This window comes from Lynx canadensis, chromosome B2 (assembly GCF_007474595.2).
Source record: "Lynx canadensis isolate LIC74 chromosome B2, mLynCan4.pri.v2, whole genome shotgun sequence".
Lineage (NCBI taxonomy): Eukaryota > Metazoa > Chordata > Mammalia > Carnivora > Felidae > Lynx > Lynx canadensis.
Window position 1 is genome coordinate 92562407 of NC_044307.1, and position 12776 is coordinate 92575182.

General features: G+C 32.9%; 1 protein-coding gene across 1 annotated transcript in view; it reads left to right on the forward strand.

Moving 5' to 3' along the window:
• GRIK2 (glutamate ionotropic receptor kainate type subunit 2) overlaps window positions 1–12776 on the forward strand; it is a 655189-nt gene that overhangs the window by 613526 nt on the left and 28887 nt on the right. The window contains exon 14 of the mRNA XM_030316033.1: window positions 4806–5031. Coding sequence (XP_030171893.1) covers window positions 4806–5031 — 226 coding nt within the window. The remainder of the gene's footprint in view (window positions 1–4805; window positions 5032–12776) is intronic.

Consider the following 12776-nt stretch of genomic DNA (forward strand, 5'->3'; position numbering starts at 1 on the left):
TTATTTAATATTTATAGATAATTCAGAATAATACATCACACATGCTGAACTTTATCTGAGTTAACTGATATTATGATGATGATGATGATCATCATCATTATTATATTTCTGGTGCAGTCAGTTTTGCTTGAAAAAATCTTCTGTGAGTGCTGCTATGAACACAGGAACCCATGGGGGAGGGGAAGGAAAAAAAAAAAAAAAGAGGTTAGAGTGGGAGAGAGCCAAAGCATAAGAGACTGTTAAAAACTGAGAACAAACTGAGGGTTGATGGGGGGTGGGAGGGAGGGGAGGGTGGGCGATGGGTATTGAGGAGGGCACCTTTTGGGATGAGCACTGGGTGTTGTATGGAAACTAATTTGTCAATAAATTTCATATATATATAAAAAAAAAGACTTTTGAGAAAAATAAAAAAAAAAAAATCTTCTGTGGTCTCTTCTGGAAGAATTCTAAGAACCAGGACAGAAAAAGACCTGACATTGGTTGCAGACTCCAACTTAAATTTCTTCTGGTTTCAATATGTCCTCCCTGGATCACCTGTGTCCAGTGTGTTCTTGTTTCCTCTCCAGAGAATAAAACCTCTAGTCTTCTGCTTGGGTGAGATGGAGCAGTCACCATGATGCTCAGAGAAAGGGAAGGGGGAAGAATGGATCAAGGATCAAGGATCTAACATTTTTAAAGACATTCTTTCAATAAATTTTACTTTTGTTAGAACTTTGGTTATCTGGCTTTGAGAGGCATATAGAAATTCCAATTTGAGGGTTGATGGGGGTGAGGGAGAGGGGGAAGTGGGTGATGGGCATGGAGGAAGGCACTTGTTGGGATGAGCACTGGGTGTTGTATGGAAACCAATTTGACAATAAATTATACTAAAAAATAAAATGTTCACAAAAACTAAATAAAAAATATAAATATAAATAAAAAATAAGGAAAGGAAAAAAAAGAAATTCCAATCTCTGAGACTTCTGTGGGAGAAAGAGCGTTATAAAAGTTACTTAACTGAGTTACAATTCACCTTTCTGCTTTCCAGCTTCCAAAAATTCATTTCTGTTGTACATTGTCTTATTGTTTTGTGCCTTCATGCCTATGTGGATTCATGCCATAGGAGAGAACATGTACTCAAAGGCGATAGTCAACCTGCCATCTTTGCCATACTTTTGGCATTTTTTAGGAAAATTAACATATAAGCATTTGGTGGTAGTATGCTCTCTTTTTGAAAAATAATCAGAATTATAAAAATATCATACTATTGCACAGTGTGCTCACATGTAGTGTCTTATTTGAGCCTCACAAGAACACTGCAAAGTTGGCAAAGATATTTGACTATTATGCACATTGAAATTCAAAGAGATTAAATAGCTTGTATAAGAACATAGATTCCATTAATAAGAGACATACAGCTAGTGATCATTACTCCTGTCTCAGTCTGAGTATATTCAGAATCTACATATTACTTAAGTATAGGTAACCAATTATTTCCGAGTGGTTAGGTCTGTAGAGAAAAAAGCATGCTAAGCTTCCTATTCAGCTTATGAATTTGTTCAGATACTTTGTTCAAATGTGTTGCAAGCTGTCTTAGCTGCTTTAAATTTGAAGGTTTCAGTAAAATTCATGTTGTGGAGTCCTTTTGTTTTTAAACCAGTGATGCACTGCATCCTCTTCACTACTCAATATAATAGAAGTAATAAAATTGCCGGGAGATGCTAAAGATTAGTCTGCCTTTTCAACTTGCTGTAGAAATAGGTGAGAATTGAAAGGCATCTCCACCCCTACCACACACACACAGAGTCTGCAGGCGCAGTGATGATTTTTAATCACACTTTGGGTTTTACAGTTGTGTTTTACAGCCGTCAGTGGGAGGTGCAAAGAAGTGACTGTGCTAAATTAGAAATTGTGATCAAAGAATGACAACAAATCTAGCAAACAAGCCATATAGAATGTATATTTCTAAACTGAAATATCTCTTCTTTGGGTTTTTATTTTTATTAAGAGAAACAAAAAAAATTTAGGTGACTTCTGTATCTAAACCTATTCTACAATTCTAAGAATAAAAGAAATACTTATATCTTCTGCCGACAGGAAAAATGAGTAAAGCTATACAAAAATTATAGACAATAGATTTCTGGAAATCAGAAGTAAATCAATGAGAGATCTTATATAGCAATGGAAGGTTGGAAATGATTAGTTTCAAAATGATTATCAATAGTAATTTCTAAGAAGTGCTCATAAGAATAAAATATAAGTGCAGGAAAGCATTCAAAGAATTTTATATGAAAATACATTTTGTAAAATTCGTATTTGGTCAATTAAAGTTTCATTTTATAGATTAGATATTTCAAATGTAAAATAATACTACATTCACATTAATTTAAAATTAAACTATATATATCCATAAAGGATAGATTAGAGATAGTCTTTAGTTTCTTGGTTTTCAGTTGTTAAAAAAAGTTTGATATGTTTACACAGCAACATATTAACTGTTAAAAAAGAATTTTATACTGTTATTATACTGTTAAAAAAGAATTTCTCTTTTTTAAGTTGTTTCTGTTGTATAATTTTTAAATTAGAAAGTACTATTAATATTTAAAATTTATATTGCATATTATAACATATATAATACTATAAAAAGATGAAGATATAATGATGTATGATTTTATAAATATATAGACATATTTAAATGATTATTGCTATTATAAACAATCTGAGTCCTCCTCTATTTGGGACAAAAATACTACTTTTCAAGTTTTATTTAAATTAACTTGTGTCAATGGATGGAATGTGTTATCACTAATTGGAAATCATGTTACTAAAGCAATAAAACATTAATTGCTAACGTTCTTATAACTGAAACAAAGGAGAGAATTTAGGCAATTTATGACCACATTAGGTAAAAATAACTTTTTGTATACTTTCTTATCTCTGCTTGGTTTAGGCATCAGAGAGTATGCCCATGTTATGATACTACAGGGTAATATCATATTACCATGATATTTCATTATCACTCCTTGATAAAGAGTTACTTTTTAAATTATCAAGTCATGAGAGTGTAGTTGATGACATACATTTTAGAATTATCATTTATGGGATTTTATATCTATTTGTTATCAGCCACAGGTTTACTAAATCAAAAAATATGTCCAACTTAGTTTTTTTATTAAAAATCTCCTTAATCTGCAGGTGAGCTTGCTTTAATTTTGATTTTATTTTGTATTTAGGTCTTGTTTGATGCAAAACATTAGGAGAAAAAATTTTTATCTTCGAAAGGAAGTGAGTTTGTTTTGGCTATTGTCATTATGTAGTAACATTTGGGAAGCCAAATGAATCTATGCAAAATCTCACTATTGGTGGGGTGCCTGGGTGGCTCAGTTGGTTAAGCATCTGACTCTTGGTTTCAGCTCAGGCTATGATCTCATGGTTTGTTGGTCTGAGCCCCGAGTTGGGCTCTGCACTGACAAAGCACGGCCTACTTGTGCAATCCCTCCCTCCGTCTCTCTCAAAAGAAAAAAAAAATATCACTATTGGTCTTAACTATTCTAATAAGGATTTCATCATAACCTTAAATATTCCTTTCATTTTTCTTTTCTACTTCCAACATATGATCATGTTATTTTAAAATAATTGACATGCCACCAAAGCTGCTCAAATTTGTAATCCTATCAATCTTATTCTAGACTTTTTAGCTGCAGTCTTTCAAACTTTGAGCCACTGGCCTTTTGGCATGCCTTAGTGTTTCATTGAAGAGCAAAGGTTTGAATTTCTACCCTCTCTTAGCCCTAATGCTATACTTGTTTTTAGAAAACACTCATTATTTTGTTCCCCCAGTAAATTTAAGGGTTTTCTTCCTATTTCATCATTGAAATGATGCCATAAGTTTTCTAAATATTATTGTGCACCTGCTTTTAGTGGAAGAAGTAGTAATATTTCATTTATGACCTGGCATATATAGGACTAAATACATGCTTAAGCTGTAAAAAGATCACATATCTATGCACTTGAAAATAGTTTCAACTTTTTATGACAGTGCTACCAATATAGAGAATATCCTCCTTGTGTTTATAGCTTCAGTATTATTTTTTGTATTTGTGTAAGAGTTTAACTGACATAAGGGCTTACAGCTGAGCTTTCCATAAGCAGATGCTAACCTTTTCATGTTTATGTTTTTACCAGTGCCCTCTGAACAAAACCCATTTCATTCCTTTACTAATAAAACCCTAGTAAAGCCTTACTGAGAATTTTCATTTGGATATAAAAACTATTCAATTTTATTGGTCCAGGAAACTTTAGTTAGTTTGTAGATCTTAATGACAGCTTTCCTGAAGCAGGCTACCAGAGGTTCTGTGGTGTCTGGATTGCGTTTCAGTGGAGAATTTTACTTGTAACAAACTCCTTATATTTGTTCAGCCTATCTATATCCTTGTGTATTCTTGGAGGATGATGTGACGTTGGGTGTCACAGTCAACCAAACGAGGAAAAAGAAAAAAAGGAAAAGAAAAACCTCAAGGTTGTTACAGTGTCAGTTGGTGTCCAGTGTCTGTCTCTTCCAAATTTGATGTTATAGTAATGTTGAAAGATAAAATTATACACATGAGATACTCATATGAGACACAAGCACAAAAGTTCCTCCTTATTAATATTATTTTCTCTTTTTTTATTGGCTTCTATGATTTACTAGCTGTATATTTTTTAACATGATTTTTGATATGTTTGTTAAATAAATTTAAATGAAATATAGTAAGTTCCATCTAAATATTGTAGGATCACATGGAAACTAAGGAATATATATTCTTACCTGTTTCATTTCTCCCTAGAAATCAAAAATATCTACATATGACAAAATGTGGGCCTTTATGAGTAGCAGGAGGCAGTCAGTACTCGTCAAAAGTAATGAAGAAGGAATCCAGAGAGTCCTCACCTCTGATTATGCTTTCCTAATGGAGTCAACGACCATTGAGTTTGTTACCCAGCGGAATTGTAACCTGACACAGATTGGCGGCCTTATAGACTCCAAAGGTTATGGCGTTGGCACCCCCATGGGTAGGTTTTATGTCAGTCACTTTTCTTTGTTCTTTAATCTTAGTTGCTGTGAGGAGGAGGAAAAACAAAGCCTCCATATGCCTTTGGGAATTTTTTTTTTAATAAATCTATCTTGCTATGTTCTCTTACTGTATAAAATCAGGAAGCAATTTGGACATCCACTTCTAAATTGGTAAGTAACAAAAGAAAAACTGATTTCCACCAAAATGGTCGGTAGACATTTATACTGAATCGGTGTTGAAAAAACCCGCAACGTCAATGTAAAAGACCTTCTCAATTCTACATTATAAATGTTTTATGAATCAAATAGTTTTTGAATTTTATTTTATCAGATTTTTGGCTTAATGAGTATAGTATTTGAGTAGTATTTGAGTTAGAAAGTTAATTAAACGAATGAGCCACAAATAGTTCATTGTTTCCTGTGGATATTTGCTTTATTGTTTAATTTTAGAGAAAATATTTTTTAATTTATTTTTTAAATATAATTTATTGTCAAATTAGTTTCCATACAATACCCAGTGCTCATCCCATGTGCCCTCCTCCCTGCCCATCACCTACTTTGCATTCTCCCTTAACCCCCATCTACCCTTAGTTTGTTCTCAGTCCTTAAAAGTCAATTATGGTTTGCCTCCCTCCCTCTCTGTAACTTTTTTTTCTCCCCATCTGCTCCCCCATGGTCTTCGGTTAAGTTTCTCAAGATCCACACATGAATGAAAACATACGGTATCTGTCTTTCTCTGCCTGGCTGATTTCACTTAACATAATACCTTCCAGTTCCATCCACATTGCTGCAAATGGCCAGATTTCATTCTTTCTCATTGCCAAGTAGTATCCCATTGTGTATGTAAACCACAGAGCAGATATTTGTTTTAAGAGAAATAGCAGACTGTTTTCCAGTAACATATCTAGATTATTTCACATCTGGTTTAATTATTTATAACATCCTTTTGCTTTCATATGACAAAATTATTCTCTATAATAATCATGAAATGAAATAAAGGATAATAATTGCCAGAAAAGGCAAACGATGGACATTTTGATTTATTGAACTTCACGTATGTGTATAATATATATGAATATGTATATTCATCTGGTAAATAAGTGTGTTAACATGCAATATTATAGTACATGTGTATATGTGGTAGGCTTAATAATGGATCCCCCAAAATATCCACAGTCTAATCCACAAAATATGTGAACATGTGACCTTATATGACAAAGGAGATCTTATAGATGTGATTAGTTAAGGATCTTGAGATAGGGAGATTATTTTGGATTAACTAGGTGGATCCCTGTAAAAAAGTAGCAAGGGTCAGAGTCACAGTTAAGGAGACATGACAATAGAAGAAGGGAAAGGAAGAATGTCTTAGTCCATTTCAGCACATGTGACAAAATACCAGAGATTGATTAAAGAGTAGAACTTTATTTTTCACAGTTCTGTAAACTGGAAGTCCAAGATCTAGGTGCCAGCTGACTCCTTGTCTGGTGAGACCTGCTTCCTGTGTAATAGATGGGTATCACATGACAGAATAGTCAGGGATTTCTCTGGAGTCCCTTTTATAAGCTCATTCATGACAGCCACATCTAATAATTAATTTCCTCCCAAGGACCCCACCTCCAAATGCCATCCTATTGAAGATTTGGTTTCAACATACGAATTTGGGTGGTCACAAACCTTCAGACCATGGTGTTGGGAAGTTGAGGGGGAAAAGAGACGGAGAGAAATTTGAGAATGCTACCTGCTGAACTAAATATGGAGTCAAGGGCCACAAGCCAAGCAATACAGAGGACCTGTAAGAATTAGTTTAGAATGCAAGAAAACATACTTTCCTAGAGGTTGAAGAAGGAATGCAGTCCTGCAGACACATCACTTTTAGGACTTGTGACCTTCGAAATAATAGGCAATACATTGGTGTTGTTTTAAGCCAATAAATTTATGGTAATTTGTTACAGCAGAAACAGAAAACTAATACTATATAAAAGGGAAAAATAACAGGTTAACATGTTTTAATTAGCAACAGTGTAATTTTTGAAATAAAGGGGAAAACAGCTATTCACTGGCCCATCATAATAGCAAATAATAACTTTAAATTTTTCCTTAGCCTTAACTTCTGCAAATTTGTCAATGACCAGGCCAAAACTGACCTTCATGTATTCATGTTTAATAAATAGCATAGCCACATTTGTCAATTTATCTTCACTCATAAATTTAAGTTTAATTTTGAAAATTTTCTTTCAAATGAACTAACATGTATACAATAGTTACAAAGTGGGGCATAGATTTATAAAAATCCAATTTCAAAATAAATTCCAGAAATTACAATACTATAAAGAGTCTTTGCTTCTTTGAGATCCTTTCTAGCAGCTTTCAAATGTCTGGGAAAGCCAAAACCTTTCCACCTTATATAATGACTTCACACACAAAAAAATTCTACACTAAATTCTATCATATTAGATGAAGTTTTCTCTAATTTGTTATGTAGTTCAAAATAGTTTGAACTAGCTTTGAGAGAATTTTGAGATACTATCTCCTGTAATACTACAAATTGCTATATTAATATAGTAGGCCCCAAATAATGCTTCCATAGTAACTGTAGAAATGAAAACAAGAAAACAAAAAAACCCTCAAAATCTTGGATTCTTACTCCAAAAGTATGCAAATGTAGCTGAAATCAGATGTGTTGGAAGTAAATTGTATACTGGGAATTCTCCAAATTAAGTAGAATGTTATTAAAGAATAAAAAATTAAATGTATGTTAATTCAAACCTTAATAGAAGTTGGGCTATTAAAACTCAACAGTAATTGTTTAGAACTTAGATGCACAGAAAATATTTTTGAGGTGGAATATTTTATTTTTAATGTGTTTTGACTACCTAGTGTGCGGTGATAGTTGATATTATTGTTATTTATAAATTCTGCACATAGAACTAACCACTTTTTTGCCTGAAACAGGAAAAAACAACCTCCCAAAGCCTTGCTGTTGTTATGCCAACGTATGTATTAATTCCAAAGTTTTATAATTAACTCTAATATATGATAAATGTTTATTAATGATTGAGTTTTCATAATTCCTGCTTGAGGAGCAAAGTTTTTGTGTTGATGGAGTCCTCAAACGGTGGCATTCACCATAGTTAGATCTGGTATGATTCTTTCCCTTGGTAAGAATTACATAATGAACTCACCAACTTCATGAGTTCGTGTACCATTTATCTGGAATTTGTAATGAGTGATTTCTTTGCTAACTTTTCAAGTATACTTTCATTCATTTATGAAAAGGTGTATAAGCAAATTTATATTTTAGGCAATAGACCAATAATGTGCTATTAGAAAGTATCATCATTTCCAACAACCTTGCAATACGCGAGAGGGGTATTATGCTAAGTGAAGTAAGCCAGAGAAAGACAAATACTGTGTGATTTCCCTTATATCTGGAATCTAAATAACAAAATGAACAAGGAAATAAAAACAGAAACAGACTTACAGATACAGGAAACAAACTGTTGCTTACCAGAGGAGGGAGGGGTAGAAAGGCAGGTGGAATAGGTGAAGGGGATTAAGAAATAGTAACTTCTAGTAATAAAATAAATATCATTAAGATGCAATGTCCAGCATAGGGAATCGAGTCAATAATTGTAATAGTTGTGTATGGTGTCAGATGATAACTAGACTTAACATGGAAATCATTTTGTAATGTATAAAAATACTGAATTGCTATGGTGTACAACTAAAGCTAATAAGATTTATGTCAATTATACTTCAATTAAAAAATGTCATCATATAGTATTATGCCCAATGATCCTCTTTTTTTTCCCCCAATGATATTCTAAGTTAGCCTTGTCTTTTAATCTTGGGCAAGTCACTTGAGTTATGACTTCTAGATTTTTTTTTAAATTGGTAAAATTAGGTTATACTAAGAAAACTTAAGGTCTACTTAATTTAAACTTACAACAATTTTTCTGATAGTATGCTTGACAAATTCTGAGAGTTTGTTCTAAATTGGGCTAGAAACTACATGGAGAGATATGGTTCACTGATGTCTTAGAATAAATTTTAAAACTTAAGCACAGTTGTAAACACTTATGAGGGCTGTGAGCAGTAATTTGTTAGGCTCTCATTGGCTTGCAGTTTCATTTGGAAAGAGCTAGAGCAAATAAATGTATTTTTCAGTGTTGTTTCTGAAAGAAGTGAAATTCTCATATGTCTTCACCATCTTCTGCCTATTTATATTATCTGGATGAAGGCAGAGATTTTTACTTCTTTGTTGTCGTAAGCCTATGCAACTGCACCTGCATTCTGTGGACCCGCTATCATTTGTTGAGCACATAAATTCTACATCTGAAAATATGATTGTGCAGCAAGATTTATAAGCAGAGAAAACAAGTACTTTTTGTAGCTAATAATGAATGTGGCATTTTACATTATTAAATGTGATGACCTCAGTAAACTAACTTGAGAAATCCAGGGTAATGAGAAGTAAGATTTGAGGAAGTGGTGTGAGAACTTTGCAGACTAGCACAGGTATTTTAGTTAGTGACAGTTACATAATAGCACTTATAATTTTAAAATTTCCAAAATAATTTTGACTTCTACTTAATATAAAACCTTGAACTTGAAATATTTTTTTTGCTTGCTTGTTTGTTGTTGTAAATACGATGTACCAGTGTACCAGGAATGTCTCTATCATACTATCTCACTTTGAGGAAATGCTTACTAAAAGTAAATCAAAATAGTGTATTATACAAATCTCAAAAACCCACTGGGTTATTTCAGGTGTGAAAACTATTTTAAAAAGAAAGATAATAGTTGAACTAGTTCTCTTTTTTAATTTTTAAAAAATGTTTATTTATTTATTTATTTATTTATTTATTCATTCATTCATTCATTCATTTATTTATTTATTTGAGAGAGAGAGAAAGAGCATGAGCAGGCAAGGGGCAGACAGAGACAGAGACACGGAATCCTAAGCAAGCTCCAGTCTCTGAGCTGTCAGCACAGAGCCTGATGTAGGGCTTGAACCCATGAGCTGTGACATCGTGACCTGAGCCAAAGTCGAACACTTAACTGACTCAGCCACCCAGGTGTCCCAATACTTGAATCAGTTCTAAGGAGTTCTCTGTTATAATTTATTGAAGCATGCAAAAGGAAATTTTCAATCCCTCCTTACCCCTGACACTGTTAACCCCTGACACCTTTTATTAAAAGGTAGAGACTTATTAAGGAAAATATAAAACAATTCAAAATATTAATAGATATACAAGCTATATTTTAATATAACTTTTTGAATTGAGGAAATATACTGGGCACAGCACTTAGAATTTCTATTTCCTCTAATTTAAAGTTTATCTTTTAGATAAGATGAAAGAACAAAACAAATTAAACTATAAGCCTTAGGATGTAGTTTTTTTCTTTTATCTGTTCAACTCAGCTGATCAGATCAACTTTTGCCCTTCTGAAGAAAGCTGAGTTATTGTGGAAAATATTCATTGATTTTGGCAAGGGCACTTGCTTGAGAAACTTATAGATATCAAGTTGTATCTAAATGGATTCATTTCTTTGTAGTGTGTAGATAAATGGGGGATTAATAGTATGTTAGTGTTTTCATTAAAGTAATTTTTTAATTAGGCAATAGCACATGATAAATTTCTAACTTTTATAGGACATTCTTGGAATGTCAATGTAAAATTATCAATACATGGGAATAAAAATTCAAAATCTGAAAAATACTATGATACAGTAAAATAACAGAAGAATATTTTAGCACATTCTTCTTTATAGTCAAAGCCAAATATTAACTTTAATTTACTAAACTCTCATATCACTAAAAGTTATTTAATTCATGTAACCTATATTTTATTTTTAGTCTAATTCTGAATGAGATAAAGTTGAAAACAATAATTTAAAGGAAAAATATTCAAATCTTTCACCTGCATGTATTGCAGTATGCTTTTTGTTTCTCTTATTTAGATAACTTGTTTTCTTCTGTTTGACAGGATGTTAAGTTCTTTAGTGAATTGTATTTTATTCATTCATAACAGTGTAAAATGAATTTTGAGATGAGACTCCATACATTATAAATGAATCTTAACTCTCATATCATTTCATCAGAGAAGTACTATCTAGAAAGAGGCATTTCCTACTTCACTCCCTTAAATACTTGACTTCTGAGAAAAAGATTCCAGGGAGTAATTTATGATTTGCTCTGCCATACTTCTACTAGAAATATGGCTTCATGAATTATTTATATTTATTTAGTCATTAATAAACACAAGGACATGCAAGTCTAGCACTTGAATGAGATTTCTGACTTCCCATAAACTTTCAGCCAATATCATAATCTGCATTTTCAACTAGTTAACTAGCATTTGCCTATTGTATCATCATTGTTCAAGTATATTAAAGATTATTGATAATATATTTACTTTGAAAATTTTGTTTAAGCATAAATCAAAAAAAATTCATTCTTGTATGAAAACGTTAATTGAAGCTCTTGTTCTTTTCACAGCAAAAGTTAATGAGGTCAGTGTATTCAAAGCAAAGACATGTGGGCTCAGGTTCTGAAAATTTAGATCAGTACCAGAAATACCTCAGGATTTTGAGTGCATGTTCTGCAGGAGACATGATCCATAGGGAAAATTTCATCTTTACAAATACCGTAAATGTGATCAAAGAGAGAGGAACTCTCTTTGCTTTTAGTGTCGTTCAGATGGTCAGACATTGTCAAAGAGGCACATGTGATTACGTGCAGGAGGTTAAAACAGAAAAAGACTTTGTCTCTTTTGGAGTGAGAAATCAGAAATGTTTCAAAAATTATATATATTTTCCTTGTCCCCCAGTAGCCCATGCAACTTCTTGTTAGCCTGCAAGGTAGGCCTCCTCTGGTGTGACTCATCCAGGGGCAACCCTCACCATTCATCATTCTGAGTATGATGATAACTGCCCAAAGTGTGCTGTGAAATCGCTGAATGACTCCAGTATAAGCTATTTAATTAGGGAAGCTCTGTTTACGCAAAAATACCTTAGTGGAGCAATCAACAATGATGTGAAGGCAAATGCTCAATAAGTAGATGCTGGTTTAATTAAGCTTGGGGTGACATCACATCCCTTTCACAGTTTTCCTGACGGCATCACTGTTATTTCAACGTAATATTTACTGTATGGTAGGTTTTTGAAGTTGTAGGTGTTCTTACTCTTAAGTTAACTGAACTTCCTATGCCATTCAAAAGAATTAAATTAAGAAACACACACACACACACACACACACACACACACACACACACATAACAACTCTAGATGGGGTAAAGCAAAAAAGCAAATCGCAGCAGTTTTCATTAAGGAATATTTAAAATGTGTGAGCAGTTGCAATCTTGACTTTTAATTCACCATAGGTGGTAATCTATTTATCTGAACAGGGAGCATTTCTACTTAATGGCATTTTCTACTGCATTGCCTCCCTTCTTACTGCCCAGACTAAAAACCTTCTTGGTTTCTCTCTTTCAAATATTGAATGCACATTGTACTTTGAAGACTAGGCAGACTCAGCAGTCCATGAGCTGGTAGGAAAGCAGCAGTCTCAAAAAATCCATTAGGGCCAGTTGGTGTTATTTTGGTTTGCTGTGTTCAATTTGGTAGAAATATTATAAAGTGACTGAACAGTCTCATTAAAACTATTTCTATTTTTAACAAGGAGTTAGTAGCATGCTTCATTTGTTACTTCCTCATGACTTTAATCACAAATATAAAATAT